Raw genomic sequence first — 14,955 nt, 5'->3', positions numbered from 1 at the left:
TTGATCTTTGTGGTGTCTACTGGAGTTTCTCCATTATCTATTTTTTTTTTTTTTTTGGTTAATCCCTCTAAGAAACTATAACACAATGAATGAAAAGGAGTTGTTTTAGTTTTTCAAATATGGATAAGAAATTATGAATTTCAGCATTAAGTTTTACCCCATTGGCCATGCTCGCTCTCTCGGGGTCGACTTGTTCTCAATCCTACTTTTTGTAAAAATTGATTGATTTGTATGTAATGATTACAATAAAATTAATTTAAAAAAAAACGAAATTGTGTATTTGATTGTATGAAGTCTCATGAGGAAAGAAGTATAACTCTGCTATTTCAAGGTTGATGATCATGAATATGATAATAATTCTGATATCCTAATTCTTTACCACTGGTGCTAGCCCTTTAAATGATAAATTTCAAACATAAGCATTTTGAGTATCTTTTTAGACCATTTTAGCACCATAATTATAATTAAAAATATAATGTTATCTTTTTAATTTGTTTTTCTATTACACTTGAGAATATTTAGACCTTAAACATTAAATTGAAGCACTTTTTTTTGTATTTCAAATACTTAATGCAAGGTATTCTCGATTATTATATACTTCTACCTCATGAAGTAAATTTGCATTAGTTTGCTTAACAAATGTTTTTATCCAAAGCAACTTACAAAAGGCAGGCAGTGTGGCTTTGGACTTGAGGATATGGGTTCAAATCCCACTACTGCCACTGTGTGACCATGAGCAAATCACTTGTCCTGCCTGTGCTCCAATTGGAAAACCAAAAGAAATGGAACCAGTTGTGCCATAAATGTTGTATGTCACCTTGGATAAAGGCGGCAGCCACATATGTAAATACGTAAAAGAGGTCAACATAATCGAGTAGCTTAAGTCTAGGAACTGTGTGGAAGCATGAGAGAAGTGCACAAAATTGATTACCCCATGTGAAGAGCTCAAAACAAAATAGAAGTTAGTTAGAATTCCCAGATTCACAAAACCTAACTGCTAATATACAAAAGTAAATCATTACAATTCTTAATAACACCCCGAATTAGGATGGCTTACGCTATTTCTGATTTTGTTTTCATATTCAAACAAGTACAAAGAAAAAGAGAGTATCGTCTAATCATCTAAGGCTAATTCCAACCTTGCATTTGATGTCCTCGCAATTATTAAAATGAATTAACCAGTTCAGAAAACGAAGAGCCAAATATGAAAAGATTTTGCAGAGATAAAATGCACAGTACCAAGTAATAATGAATAAAGGAAGTGCAGAAAGTATATTAATTGACACACCTGTTCTAATGGCTAACAATCTAACCATCTGGGCGCTCTAGAATGCAATAGCATTTTAAACCTCGAGCGAACTAACTTAAATCTCTCACTAAGCACCTACGCCAGTGATTTGAATTTGCTCAGAACTGTATACCCACAATCCCAAGTGCACATCGTTTCCTGCTGGCCTCTCGCTTTGTTTTCAGGAACCTGATGACGTTAGTGAAGGGGGCGGGGTCCGTGCGTTCGAATTGCTTCAATACGGAACAGCAACCGTGAGGGGTGGGTTTTCTGTAAATCGAGACCGAAAACGGGTTTGCACCTCTTTGGTATTTTTGTTTTCTTTCTGCAAAGCTTTTGTTTGACATTTTGATTTTTTTTTCCATTTTTGTGCGTAATTTTTATTTAAAATCAAAACATTTTTATAATGACCCCTTCTTTTCGGCTCCAAGCTTATCAACAAAATATCCGAGGTCCCTTACGGGCAGCAAAAGCTTTGTTTTCGTTTTTTTGTCAGTTTGTTGAAGAGCGCAAAATGGACGAATAAAAGCAGAACTTGACCCGTTAAATGAGCCGAGGGTCAGAAGAAAGCGTCGTGTTTTGTTACGGGGAGGTAAGAATATTTGGTTTTTTTTATAGTTTTCCTGAAAGAACGGATTAATTAAAATATGCACTGTATTCTGTGTATGTATACATGTACAATATTACGGTTGGAATGTGCCGCCCATTAAACAGCAATGAGCCTCCTGCAGTGATAAACTGAAATACGTATAGTATTTACATGGTTTTGTATTTTTTTTTTTTTGCAAAATGAAGTCTATACATGCGTGTACCTTATTAACTTTTGGTTAGAATATTTTTTAGAAGCCAACCGTACGTTTCAGTTGCATGCAGTGGTATTTCTGCTGTTTGCAAGCTTTGTGATTTTTTTTTCTTTCTTCAGATTAATTAAACATTCTTGGAAGTTTAGCTCAAATCTTGATGCCAATTTAAAACAGGATGCAAATGATTAATTTGGCTCCTTAATTTATGCAGTGTATACATCGTATGAGTGACGGACACCGTTCGGCTTCCACCTTTGCAAGACGCCTACCCTGCATTTTATTATTGTCGTCGGCGTCCGCAGGAACGGTCAGCTGCAGCGTCTTTTGTTCATCAGTATGGCATCTTCAAATTGCACAGAATAACTTGCGTGACTACGTAGGTAGACGAAGGAAGCAGTTGTGCTTTCAAACGCAAAGCCCACTAGTCCCCGCTCTACTTACTTTACTAACAGACCTGCTCGTAGCGATGAGGAGTTTTAGTTGAACACAGGAGTAATTGTACTGTAGGAGCCTAGTAAGTCGGAGAAACCTAATTAATACACAGCTATCAGTTGAATCTCGGAAGAGTCATCTAGTACTTCCAATGCCAATCACAACTTTAAGGCCCCAGGCCTGTTTTGAGATTTTTTTTTCTTCAAAAATCACAACGATTCTTTCCAAATAGAAATATGCCAAAGAACTGTAAGCAGTTAGAATTTTCAGATATAATCTTTATGTGAATACTGCCTTTTATTCGTGTTCATTTCTGACCCTAAATTGGATTAAGTGGGTTTGTGAATATATCTTATTCTAGCAGAAGATCCAGGTGGTAAACCACATCTAGACAAAAATTTGAAATACAGTGTATAAAAAATAAAAGTAACGAATAGTAACAGTCAGCACATAAGTAGGTAAACTAAAACGGCAAGTATAGAATTAGATTTTTTTTTGTTGCAATAATCAATTAAAGAAGCAATCGGTGATTCCTTGTTTAAATCTTGTATTATCTTAATACATCTTTCAGTACATTAAATCGGTAAGGTTTTACAGTTTATTTAACTAAAACAGATTTTTAATCTGATTTGTTTATAAAATATAATTAGGTTATCTGTTCATTTATTATTAAACTTGCTTATTCCAAATCGGTGCCACAGGAGGCAGGAGCTATTCTGATAGATTAGGATTCAAGAGGACCGATGCAACCTAGGGGCCTGTACATGCAGGCCATCCCATTAACATGAGGGCAAAGCAGAGTCCCCAGTTAATACAACATAAATGTGTTCAGAAAACCTGGAGAAAAATTGTCATTAATGTGAGCAAAACATGTATGCTGCACAGAAATGGTGACTGGAGCTGTGAGGCAGATCTGCTAACTGGTGTGTCATCTGCCTTATAGTTTACATCTTCTAATATTTGCTTCCTGCTCACAAGTTTATGATAGTTTTTGTGCATTTAAATAATTTAGATTTAGCTAGATACTATTGATGTAGTTTGTTTTAAAGATTTGTACAAGTCTTTAGAAAGTACATTTATAAGAATAGGGGCTCTGCCCCCTGCTTGCTTAGCTCGCCCACCCCCAGGTTTGGTTTACCGGATATACAATTTAAAAAGATTATTTTCATGGGAATTGTTACATCTGCATTATTTTCACTTTAACTTTTAAACTTTTGTAAAAACAATATTTGTCCTTTATTTCCAACCCCGGCATGGTTACATCTCTCTCTCACGGAACGTATAACGCTGCTCGCATTGGGGTTTGCGCTGAACGCACGCTAAGGAGATGCAGTTGGACCAGCTGCTGTCTTGCTGCTGCCGCCGAGCTGCACGTCGATCATTTAAAAGCCTGTACAGCAGCTGTCCTTTTGTCTCATTGCCTTGTCTTGCAGGATGTTAGTGTCTTCCGAGAAGATCATGTCTCGTCTCCTACCCAAGATTTTTTTTTATATAATAGAGAGACGTTTAGAAGTTAATATACGATGAAAGCCTGTAACTACTTCAGCATCAGACCCATTGCTCATTAGCAAATGATGGATTAAATAACCTGAATACCTGGAAAAGCAGGATGTAATATATGATTCATGATGAAAAGCTTGAAAACCAAGTTAAAAATAAACACTATTATCATCATGAGTTGTTCTTAATAAACATTTAATTTTGTTATTTTTGCGTTTACTGCAAGACCCTGAAACTGGTCGGTAACAGCTTACGTAATTAAGGTGGGAGTTCAATTAACAACTACAAAAACATGCAGCCACATGTGGTCCCCAGGACTGAGTTTGGGGACCACTCATTTGCTGTGTAATTATGCAAGGAGGAATAATTGAAAAAAGACACCTCTGAGAAGCTACATGCAGTGTGTTCGGACCATATGTCTTTCCATCTTTGACACATAAATGTTAATAATTTGTTTACAGTTTTTTCCAGTTATAGGGGGCTTTTAAAGGGTACTTCTATTTGCTTTGCTTTTTTTTTGCATCCGTGACTAACGAGAATGAAATCAATTATAAATCTGCCATTCTTTATTTAATCCTCTTTGGTCAGTTCTTTGAGGTGTTCAAAAGGGCCATCCTTTTATGTGGCAATAAACATACAATGCCACATTATAAGCTTTCCATTCTCTTTAAGGAGCAACTTTTATTTGATATGGCACCTTTTTGTAGTGGACACCAGTTCAAGTACAGTTCTTTCTTTCTTTGCAACAAAGGTAGGTTAAGAGACACAAACTTCATGGTTTAAAGTCCAGCACTTTAGCTGGTAGGCTCAGATGACTGCTTTAGCAGACAGAATCAATTTAAAGGTGCAGAACGACGGGGGAAGCACTCAATAGCAAGCTTTTAATGAAAGCATGAAGCTTCTTTTGAGTTGTTAGTAACTCTGTGTAAAATGGGGTGATTTAGGCTTTCAGATAATTCTTCCCTACACTTTGAATATTTATTAAATGTGTTCTTGTTTCTGTATATTGTGTAATACCAACATGTTCTCTGCATCAGGATTTGAACATTGTTCAGGATACACAGATGAAGAGCCTCAATCTGTCTTATTTTACTTTTTTTCTTTTTTAATTATCAGACATTGCAATGAACACTATTTCTTTTCCCAAGTCCAGTTTTCCACAAAAGCAGGTGTGTCAGAATGGTGCAAAATGTCTGTATCACTCAAGTGATGCAGTCGAGAGGTGTTTTTATGATTGAACCCTTGTGTGGTTTACATTGCAATATTTTGTTTTACAGGTAGCTGTGCCCTCAAGGCAAACTGGCCAGTTCCAGGGGTGCTATGAAATATCCAGGGTCAGCAGAATGCCAGAGGCTGGCGTTTCTACTCGAAGAAGCTCTTGCCAGAGAGCGCCGTCTCTGGAAGATGCCTTTACACAGGAACATCAGCATTCAGGTATTAAAGCTTTATGGGTCATATACAACACAGCAAGTGTTATTAATCACTAGTGATACTCTCTTCAGACGCACACACGCCTCTCCTCCCAACTCGGCACTCATTCAATCATGCCATGATGTAGCTGTAAACCTAGGTCTAATTGTACAGAGAGCTAGATATCAAGGGTACCTACTTGTTGTATTGCAGGGATAGCATAGTCTTATATTTTCCCACCCTGTGCCCACGAGCTATCATAACTTGTCCCCATTTTTGACATCTGCTCCCTGAGAAACATAACTTGGCTAAGTGCTGGTCATCTGCACCCTGGCATTTTGGGGCAGCACTGCATGCTTCCATGCAAGCTGCAACTCTCACGCTTTCACATGCTCATACTCGCACTGGAACCCTTGCTTGTTGCCCTTGTGCAGCATGCTGTACAGATTACAACATGCAAGAGACCTCTGTGTTCCCACACTGGCAAAAAAAAAAAAAATCTCACCAGCTGCCAGCATAGCTTTCTGCTTCTCATGGAAGTTTGATATGGGACTTAACTCGGACAATATCAGCCATCTAAATATGTGAACAGCTGCAAAATTTAATGGAGTTGAGTTTGGTTTGCCCTTTGTAATGCAGGCTGAATTGAACAGCACTTTTGTCAGCTATCATGGAGCCATGTAAATTATAGGCTGCTTGTTATAGTTGAATAGAAAAGCTATGCAAATTAATTGACATCTGCCATTCTTGCAAATGTTATCCCCCAGTATTCACAGCTGTATTCTTTGCAGCATTTCATTTCTGGTTAGCTGAGAGCTTAAAAGAAGAAATACAATCGCCAAAGGTTTTTTTCAAAGAGAATATTCTGTATTCACCCCACCGGTGAACATCAATTGTTCACAGAACAATTTCCTATAAATTTGCCTTGCGGTCAGCTAATGCAAACATTTTTTTTTCCCCCAACACTCCATGATGCTTTGTGAGGCCAACATGACATCACAGAGCTGTAACAGCCATGCATAGAACTTTTATGCATGTCTCCTGTAAGATCACTGCCAAGCTGCTTCAGGCATGCATGTGTACAGTATCATGGTCTGATCAGTGCTCCGTCCTTTCACCTTATATATCTTTTAAAGAAAGGGTACATGAGGGGTACATTAGCAGACCATAATGAAAATAGTACAAGTACTGCCACCAGATATAACAGATCTAGATAAAGCATGGGTACAGAGATCAGAAAGATCATTGCTTGGCTAATGTGTTTCCTAAGATTGGAGCAAAGCAAGCACATTTTTTTTTTAAACTTATTTCTAGTTTGTGGCCATTTTTTGTATTTTGTTCGTAGTTATTGTTCTATCTGCATCTTCTTGCTTGAGGCATGGTGACACAGTGGTTAGCACTGCTGCCTCACATCTCAATTCACATTGTTAGACACAATCAGTCACTAGGCATAGTTGGCAGATGCTTCCCTAGCACTCTGAGGCAATTTAAATACCATTGCACCATTATAATCCACTCAAAACTGTTCCAGTTCCTCTTTCCCTGTTGACTTCAACGCATTTCATGGAGTTCAGCAAAATTCCAGAACATTTCAATGATGTTGCTTAAACACTGCAAAGCAAACTCTGCAGGGTTCACTCTTCACTAGTCCCAGGATACAGTTGGTCCTCTTTCCTGCCATACAGTATGTCAGCGATTGCTCCAGGCAGCTGATGAAATTGGCTTCTACTGGTAATGAGTTACTCTGCATGTTTTGAAAACATTACAATAAAATGGCGTTAGATATTGTATTATTACTGTAACCTTTGTGTGAAGATCAGAAGCTGTATTTTTTAAAATTGTAGCTTTTTATCTAACCAGTGAGAAATCACCAGGGGCCTCATGTATAAATGGTGCATACGCACAGAAATGTTGCGTAAGAACTTTTCCACGTTCAAATCGCGATGTATAAAACTTACACTTGGCGTAAAGCCACGCACTTTTCCACGGTACCTCATACCTTGTCGTACGCAAATTCTCCGCTCGGTTTTGCAGACTGGCGGCACCCAGCGTCAAAGCAGTGCTACTGTTCCTATGTGGTTACACCTTATTTTCCTGACGCGGCTTTATAAATACACCGAAACTAACCGCATATTGTTTATTAGTGTAATGCATCTGATTGTAATTAACTTGTAACAATATAATGGTCCACAGAATGGTCAAACTATTCTAAATACCATAACTGCTTTAGCGTTGTTACTCTCTTCTTCTTCTTCTTCTAGCTCCTCCCGTTAGGAGATGCCACAGTGGATCATCTTTTTCCATATTTCTCTCACTGCACCACTCGGAGTATTTATATCACTGTATCTGAGTGTGAATCACAACAGCAGCTGATCGGAAAGAGAATTATCGATATACGGCATTAAGCACACGCTGTCTCAGCCACTGCAAAACGTTTTAAAGCCTTTCCTGTACGGACCTCGCAGTTCAGAAACAGTTTCATCCCAAGAACTGTAAATGCATTCAATCAATTGCACCTTGTCGAACTGTTTGTACTTATAAGTACAATCACCCCACTGTAAACTTGCACTACAGTTATAATATCGCACAACCTGAGCCACTTTATAAAGCGCATATTTACATATGATGACAATATCATTTTTAAGGTGAAATGCAGCAAAATATGTTTATTAAATTATACAGATAAAACTAACTTCATTTAAATAATCTATATTCTTCACTGGGAGTGTCGTTAAGGATAGAATAATTAAACATGTACTACGAAGATATTTCAATGTTCTTTAAACGTTTTGAAGAATCAGCGCTAAGCTTACAGATGGCTTAACTTCTATTACAGAGCTGATTGTGTGGCGATCGGTTACTTGGGGAAAGAAAAGCACTGACTGCAGTGACGGCTACGCCAATATATATTGAATATAAAACAGAAAGAGAAAATAACAACACAGCTAAAAACGCAGCGACAAATTTCGGCAAAAGTTAAATGCTTGTGTCATGAGCACGAGGCGGCTATGCAGTGTCCGCAATGGACGAGGCCATCCACCGTGCATAAGCTACCTTACTGACGGGCGGGCGAAGGAGCCACCGATTCTTCCTCTGCCCAGTGCCACTACAAGCCTAGAGCCACCCCTGAGTACTGCTGCAATAAATTATTTCATCGAAGTGAAACACATGTTTAATAACGTGCTTTAACTCCTATCTTCATGAAAATGACATCATGTATACATCTCAGTATTTTAGTTATTCAGAGAGCTGTAATATCATGAATGTAATGGACTCTGTGTCCAGTTGGAGGAAGAGAGCCAGTTTAAGAAGCAAGTAGTGATTCATACACATAGATCACATACGAGTAGAAGATCAAATACAAAACAAAGCATTAACGTGCTATACTTTAATTACGATGTGATTTGAGAAACTGGTTAATTAAACGATTTTAAGATGAAGTTTATAATGTTCTACTAAATGACAAAATAAACTATGTGATTAAAGTGGAAATGTCGAGATTGAAGTTGACATTTCGTGCTTTTTCCCCCACTGTGTGCCTTTTTTCTCTGTACCCTAATAAGCTTTCATATGACACTCGGACAGTGGGCTTACAACTTGGCTTTTCACGGCGTCTTTGATATGTGACTTCTTTTTTATTTCCGGCACTGTGCGATTTGTGAATGTGAGCGTTCAAGTTTCTCCAACACTCTGTCACTCGATCAACTTTCTTTTGTTGATTATACCACAGTTTATTTGAACAAATAGTAAGTTTTTCCTTTGCCTCCACTTGGTATTCGCTGAAATTCTTATATTTTCCCCCGTGCTTTTCCCATTGTCTTTTCACAGAAGGCTGCGCTTAAGGGCGATTTATATTGATTTGCATATTCAAAAAAGGCGTAATTCTGGGAGGAGTTGGGGCGTAACATAAAGCACGAGCGTTCGTTTTCACGCTGATCGGGATTTATGTAGCAGAAGAACGTGGAAGTTGGAGTACGCACAGATTCCTGCACCTGGATTTTTCTGTGCGTAAGCACATTTCGGCTTTTGTGCTTACGCCATGTTATAGTGCGAGTTCTACGCACGGCGTTATACATGAGGCCCCAGATCATTATGTAGCAACCCTAGCAGATCATGAGTCTTCCGTTTTAATAGTAATAAAGTATCATCACTTCCTTGATTCCGGTCCAGTTACCAGGGACTTATAAAGACCTCAAATCTCTTTTTTTGGAAGAAAGAATTTAGCAAAATATGAAATGTATATTTTTAAGTTTCTTGTGTACTGAAACATCCCAGTACTTTGTCATTTTAAATAAATATTATAAAGGGCACTTTAGCTTTACTAATTTATTGTAACTCTCCTCAATGTCTTCTTCAGGGCACTGATATCTCTCCGTCTCAACACGATGAGGCAGTTTTGTGGCTGGGGGAGCTGTGCTGTCGTTTTAAATTCTACCCAGAAACCTTTGCTCTGGCAGTGAGCATTCTGAACAGACTGCTGGCAGTGGTAAAGGTGAGAAGCCAAAAGATTCTTAGCAGTTGGACTGATTATGTGTTAGTACTTGACTCAGTCTGACGGTGGAATGCCATGTTTAATAACACAGAAAGCTAGCCTTCTTGCATTTGAGATCGGAGCCTTTTCAGCACAGAATACTTCTTTGAAATTGAAGTTATTATTTGTGATTTGTAAAAACCATTTGTGAACCATTTAAGGCATCTTGTGAACTTTGAAAATACGTATCTGTTCAGATTTTCAGTAAGCTTTACACTGCAATGTTTCAGAGTGGAGTCCGCTTTGAAAGATGCTGAATAAAATGTATTTTCTTGCATAGTCACTTGTGGAACTGAACAAAGAGCATATAAAAGTCCAGGAAATAAGTCAACTGTCATCCTGCATAGCACAAAAGTGTGCCAAATTTAGGATAATAATTTGAGAAAAAGTGTAATCTGTAATATTAACTTATTAGCAGCTTACTGTAATTAAAGTATAATACAGTATCGGCACAAATCTTTACAAATGGGGCACATACAGCAAAGCAAGCTTTGTACTTGCTCATTACAATGTGGTTATAAACAATTTATTTTGAGGTGTCAACAGCCCAAAAAAGTGTAATTCGTTTAGAAAGTTACATTTCTTCTTTGCATATCATTTTCATAACATTTTATTACACTTTCTGTATGCTGAAAATAATGAATATAAATACTGTGGGCTGTATATAACATTACTTGGGAATTGTTTGGGGTAGAAAGTTAGGTTATCATTAATAAATAACTTTACCATCTTTCTTTTTAAACACCGTCTTACGATCTTACTACTTCTCAACCTCACAGGCACAACCAAAATACTTACGGTGCATTACAGTGACCTGCTTGATTCTTGCTGCAAAAACCAACGAGGAGGCAGAGGTGAGTTCGGAGTCAAATATTTAATTCATCCAGCCATCCGTTATCAAACCACTTCAGGGTTACAGGGGTTCCTTAATTCAGTTTAACTTAATGACAAGGAAAAAAGATAAGTTTACACAATTATTTAATGCATTATGGCTTTATTGTTGTGGTGTTTTATATAATATTATCACTTAACAGATGATTTTGTCAGTCGGTGACTTTGCAGTGCAGAGCCAATGCAATTGCTCACCAGCTGAAATTCTAAGAATGGAGAGGATCATATTGGACAAGCTGCACTGGGATCTTTATATTGCAACACCAGTTGACTTCATAAACATCGTAAGTAATAAGCCTTTTTATTTATTTTCAAGTCATTGGGTACATTGGCAATAGGTCATAAGAAAAAAATAAATATACATACATTATATAAGCAGCATTTTAGTCTCTAGCTTGGAATGTACTGTCAAGAATGATGTATAAATAAGACCTTTATTGCTGAATTTCTAATTTAAGGAAACTATGGCCAAAATCTAGGCACAGAAGGACATGGATTTTGATTGTTTGCTTTATTGGCCATTAGAAAGCAGAAATATATTTAGTTTACAAAGCCAATATTGTTTTTCTTTTACATTTAAAAAAATACTTTTTGTTTTTACTTGTGTGAAGTTATATTCAAAAACACAGTATTTGTAGTTCAGGTTTCAAGTGTTACAGTGAACTGTTTTTAATTTTAAAAATCATTCATTTGCTGGTTTAGTCTGAAGATTTACCACTGTTTTGAATTATGGCACTACATATTAATTCATCCAGCGTTATACTGCAAGTAGTATCAACAGTCTGGCCCTAATAACTTATGCCTCTACTGGGTTCAAAGATAAACGGCACTCCTAACTTTATAAAAGTTCCAAATGCAGTGTTACATATGGAATTATATAACCAGAAAATGTGCAATCATTTGTTTCCATCAGTTACACAAAGATCCATATGCCTTCTATGAACAGAGATGCAATCCTCAGAGAGATTTTAGATTTTTTTTATATATATATAGAATTATTTTTTTAAATACAGGCTGTTAACTTGGACATGAAACATTTTGGAATCTGTCTTGTCACTCCAATATGATCCTTACCTGTAAATATAGACATGCCATCAAGGCTCCTTAGCTACACATTAAAGGTCAGCACAGCCACGAAGGATGTTGCAAATACATAACAACACATTACAAGAAAGTCAACTCTGGCATATTACAGTGAGGCTGACATTTTGGAGCACTATGTCAAAAGTATCTCTCCAGGTTTCAGCAGTGTAGACACTTCAATAAACAAGCACGGCACATTTGCAAATGGGGAAAAATTTCCCAGAATGCCAAAAAAGTTAGCAAAGGTGGTGGTAAATGTTGATTAAATGTCATAGGCCAAGTTCTTACAACATCTTCTGTTTTGTTTTTTATGTTGTTGCTGCATCTGCTGCTTGTTTTCATGAACCTCAGTTCCATGCCATGGTGATGTCCAGTCGACCTCATATTCTAGACCTGCTCCCTCAGAAGAACCCTTCACGCCATGCTGCATTCTTGACCAGGCAGGTGCAGCATTGTATGGCCTGCCACCAGCTGTCGCAGTTCAAAGGCTCCACGCTTGCCTTGGCAATCATAACTTTGGAGTTGGAGAGGGTGACTCCTGACTGGTTCTCTGTATTTACTGATCTGCTAAAGAAAGCACAGGTAGGAGTATATTCTTAACTTGGGTCATTTTCACTGACACACATTGAGTATCTCAGACCCTTTTCCCGGTTCTCATGTTAATGTGTTCAGGCCTTTTATTGCTTTATTCAGTTCTCAGCTTAAAAAAAGTTTGCTTTAAGTTTCTTTTAAAGATAAATAAAATTACAACACAGACTTCAACTTTTGAAACAACCATTGTTGTTTTTTATTAAATAATAAAATGTGCTGCTTCAGTACATGATGCCTCAATTTAATGTAGTTATGTACAAAATTACACATTTTTAAAGACACTTGCATTCATAACAAGTGAAAAGATCAGAAGTAAAATTTATTTTACCAGAACCTGCAATATGGATATATTTGTTGTTTTGAAATCAATCCTATTAACATAATCAAACTTTTTCAAATCACAGATTGACAGTGTGGAGTTCATTCGCTGCAAAGAGCTTGTTGACCAGTATTTAAGTAGCCTTCAGTTGTCATCTCTTCCAAATATGGTGTACATTTATGACCCAGCAAACCATGACCTGATGGCTCACCATATGAAATTTAAACCAAAGGAACAAGAGTTTCCAAATCCTGTAAACTGCAGACGGAAGAAGGTCAACACACATGTCAAAGTGATGGAGGTAGATGATTTTTATGATGGCTTTGTTTACCTCTATAATGAAGGAATGACCGCCCCGGAAACTGGACAAAGTGCTGATATTAATGCCTGTGAAAAAGGGCCAGAACTTGGAAGTATCTCTCCTTGTCCACCTCTGCAAACACCGGAGATTTAATTGCAACATGAAAGTGAGGCACCAGGTACATTCTAGACAGAAGTGGTAGCATTCCTATTGACGGTGGTCCCTTTTTAATATTGGGGAGCCTTTCATTATTTTCCTTTTTCTTTGAAGTTCCCAACAACTTTATGTGAGCATTCCTTTCATTAATCCTTTAATGTTTAAATACCTATATTTTTTTTTTAATGTTTCACTATAAAAAGCTCAACATCCATAACTGTTAAAATGCTTAGTGCCAAAAATATATTCTGCATTGAGTTTTTAATATTTATTTTGTGCAATTTGACACCTTTGATGGTCTAAGCCCCAACTGTGATGGTGCAGTTTGTTTTTTTTTTTAACTTAAGATTATTTTATGAAATTAATGTTGTTTAACATTAACATGTTTTCCTTCCCTTATATGGTCAATGCTGAAATGTCCAAATATGACAAATGTAACAACTAGTTTTCAAAACGATAGATTATGTAGAGGCCTTACCTTCATAAATGGCACTTTGCTTTACCCTGTCAATGCTTGTGCATTTCCTGTCATGCTGCAAATAATATTGTGGTACTAAATGTACCTGAAAGTAACTTTTAAATAAGCTACGTGAAACTGGGAAGAATGACTGACTGTACTGGGGGAATATCCGTTTGTGCGAATGGCAATATTATTTCAAAGGCAGCTAAAAGCCTTCTGTCAATGGTAGTCTTATTTTTGTATGTTTTTATTAGGCTGGGTTCATATTGTTTCTTGAATAGTACGTGAGTTTTGTGTATGTACAGCTACAGTATATACTAACAATTTTCACTGTATTTTTTTGTTTTTGTATTGCTACCATAACTGTTTTGTTAAATCATTTTGATTTTTTTTTCTGGAATTGATAAAGAGCACCTTCATATTTTTTTTTTTTACTTTATTATACTGTGAAACTTGCTTACCAGTTTTTTATACTATTTTGTAAATAAAAATGTTCTTGAATTTTATTTTTCTCTGTCTATACCTAACCCACCCCCACCACTAATGCTAGGCTCTTTCTCCCTCAGGGCACCTTAAGCTGTAAGCCATAATGCATAATAGGTTTTAGATACATTTAGAAAAACTAATCCATTAATGGTTTTAACATCCGGAAAAATGCAAAAGAAGTCTGCTTAAATGTTTTGGAGCACAGTATTTATTGGGTTGAACACTTTGAAAATGTTTTTTTATATAGCTACTGTAACCCACTACCCTTGGGCCTAATCTAAGGCAAGACCTACATATTGGCAGTACGAATGCCTGTTAAGTTTTTTTTTTTAATAATAAAAACAATATATAAACAAAAAACAGTTTTACAGTAATTAAATAAGGAGGCCACTTTCACAAAATAATGGGGTTACATTTTTTTGTTTGAAAGTTGACCTGTTAGATTTAAAAATGTATTGGCGCGAGTGTTCCAACATAATATCTGCTACTGCTAACGGTAAACTAAACAGCTTTATAGAATATAAAGAATATGAGAATATGGTTTAGTACATCAACAAGGAGATAAGGTGAGCTTTCACTGACAGGAATAAAACATTTTGACATTTAGGAATATTTCTAAGCCAAAAAAAAGGCTTACTGCCATTTTCCTTAAATGGTTAACCAGTTGAATTGTTAGCTCACTTTAAGTTATTTTGAAAGGGAAA

At 36.8% G+C, this 14,955-nt stretch overlaps 1 protein-coding gene across 1 annotated transcript; it reads left to right on the top strand.

Annotated features, from left to right (window-relative positions):
• Positions 1-1,487: 1,487 nt before the first annotated feature.
• ccni2 (cyclin I family, member 2) lies at positions 1,488-14,271 on the top strand. The gene is made up of 7 exons (XM_039776272.1): positions 1,488-1,880; positions 5,301-5,457; positions 9,791-9,925; positions 10,744-10,818; positions 10,999-11,139; positions 12,290-12,520; positions 12,934-14,271. Exons 2-7 carry the CDS (start codon positions 5,344-5,346, stop codon positions 13,300-13,302), a joined length of 1,065 nt encoding a protein of 354 aa, XP_039632206.1. The 5' UTR covers positions 1,488-1,880; positions 5,301-5,343; the 3' UTR covers positions 13,303-14,271.
• Positions 14,272-14,955: the final 684 nt, after the last annotated feature.

The sequence above is a fragment of the Polypterus senegalus genome, chromosome 13 (genome assembly GCF_016835505.1).
Source record: "Polypterus senegalus isolate Bchr_013 chromosome 13, ASM1683550v1, whole genome shotgun sequence".
Classification (NCBI taxonomy): domain Eukaryota; kingdom Metazoa; phylum Chordata; class Cladistia; order Polypteriformes; family Polypteridae; genus Polypterus; species Polypterus senegalus.
The sequence above is the reverse complement of the archived record's forward strand: the minus strand, read 5'-3'. Positions and strand labels throughout refer to the sequence as shown.

What these genes read in the sequence shown, in the direction of transcription:
- ccni2 (XM_039776272.1), top strand. Translation starts at nt 5,344, where the DNA reads ATGAAATATCCAGGGTCAGCAGAATGCCAGAGGCTGGCGTTTCTACTC. An exon ending in AAACCAACGAGGAGGCAGAG is followed by an intron (nt 10,819 to 10,998) that starts GTGAGTTCGGAG and finishes ATCACTTAACAG; the next exon opens with ATGATTTTGTCAGTCGGTGA. An exon ending in CAGTTGACTTCATAAACATC is followed by an intron (nt 11,140 to 12,289) that starts GTAAGTAATAAG and finishes CATGAACCTCAG; the next exon opens with TTCCATGCCATGGTGATGTC.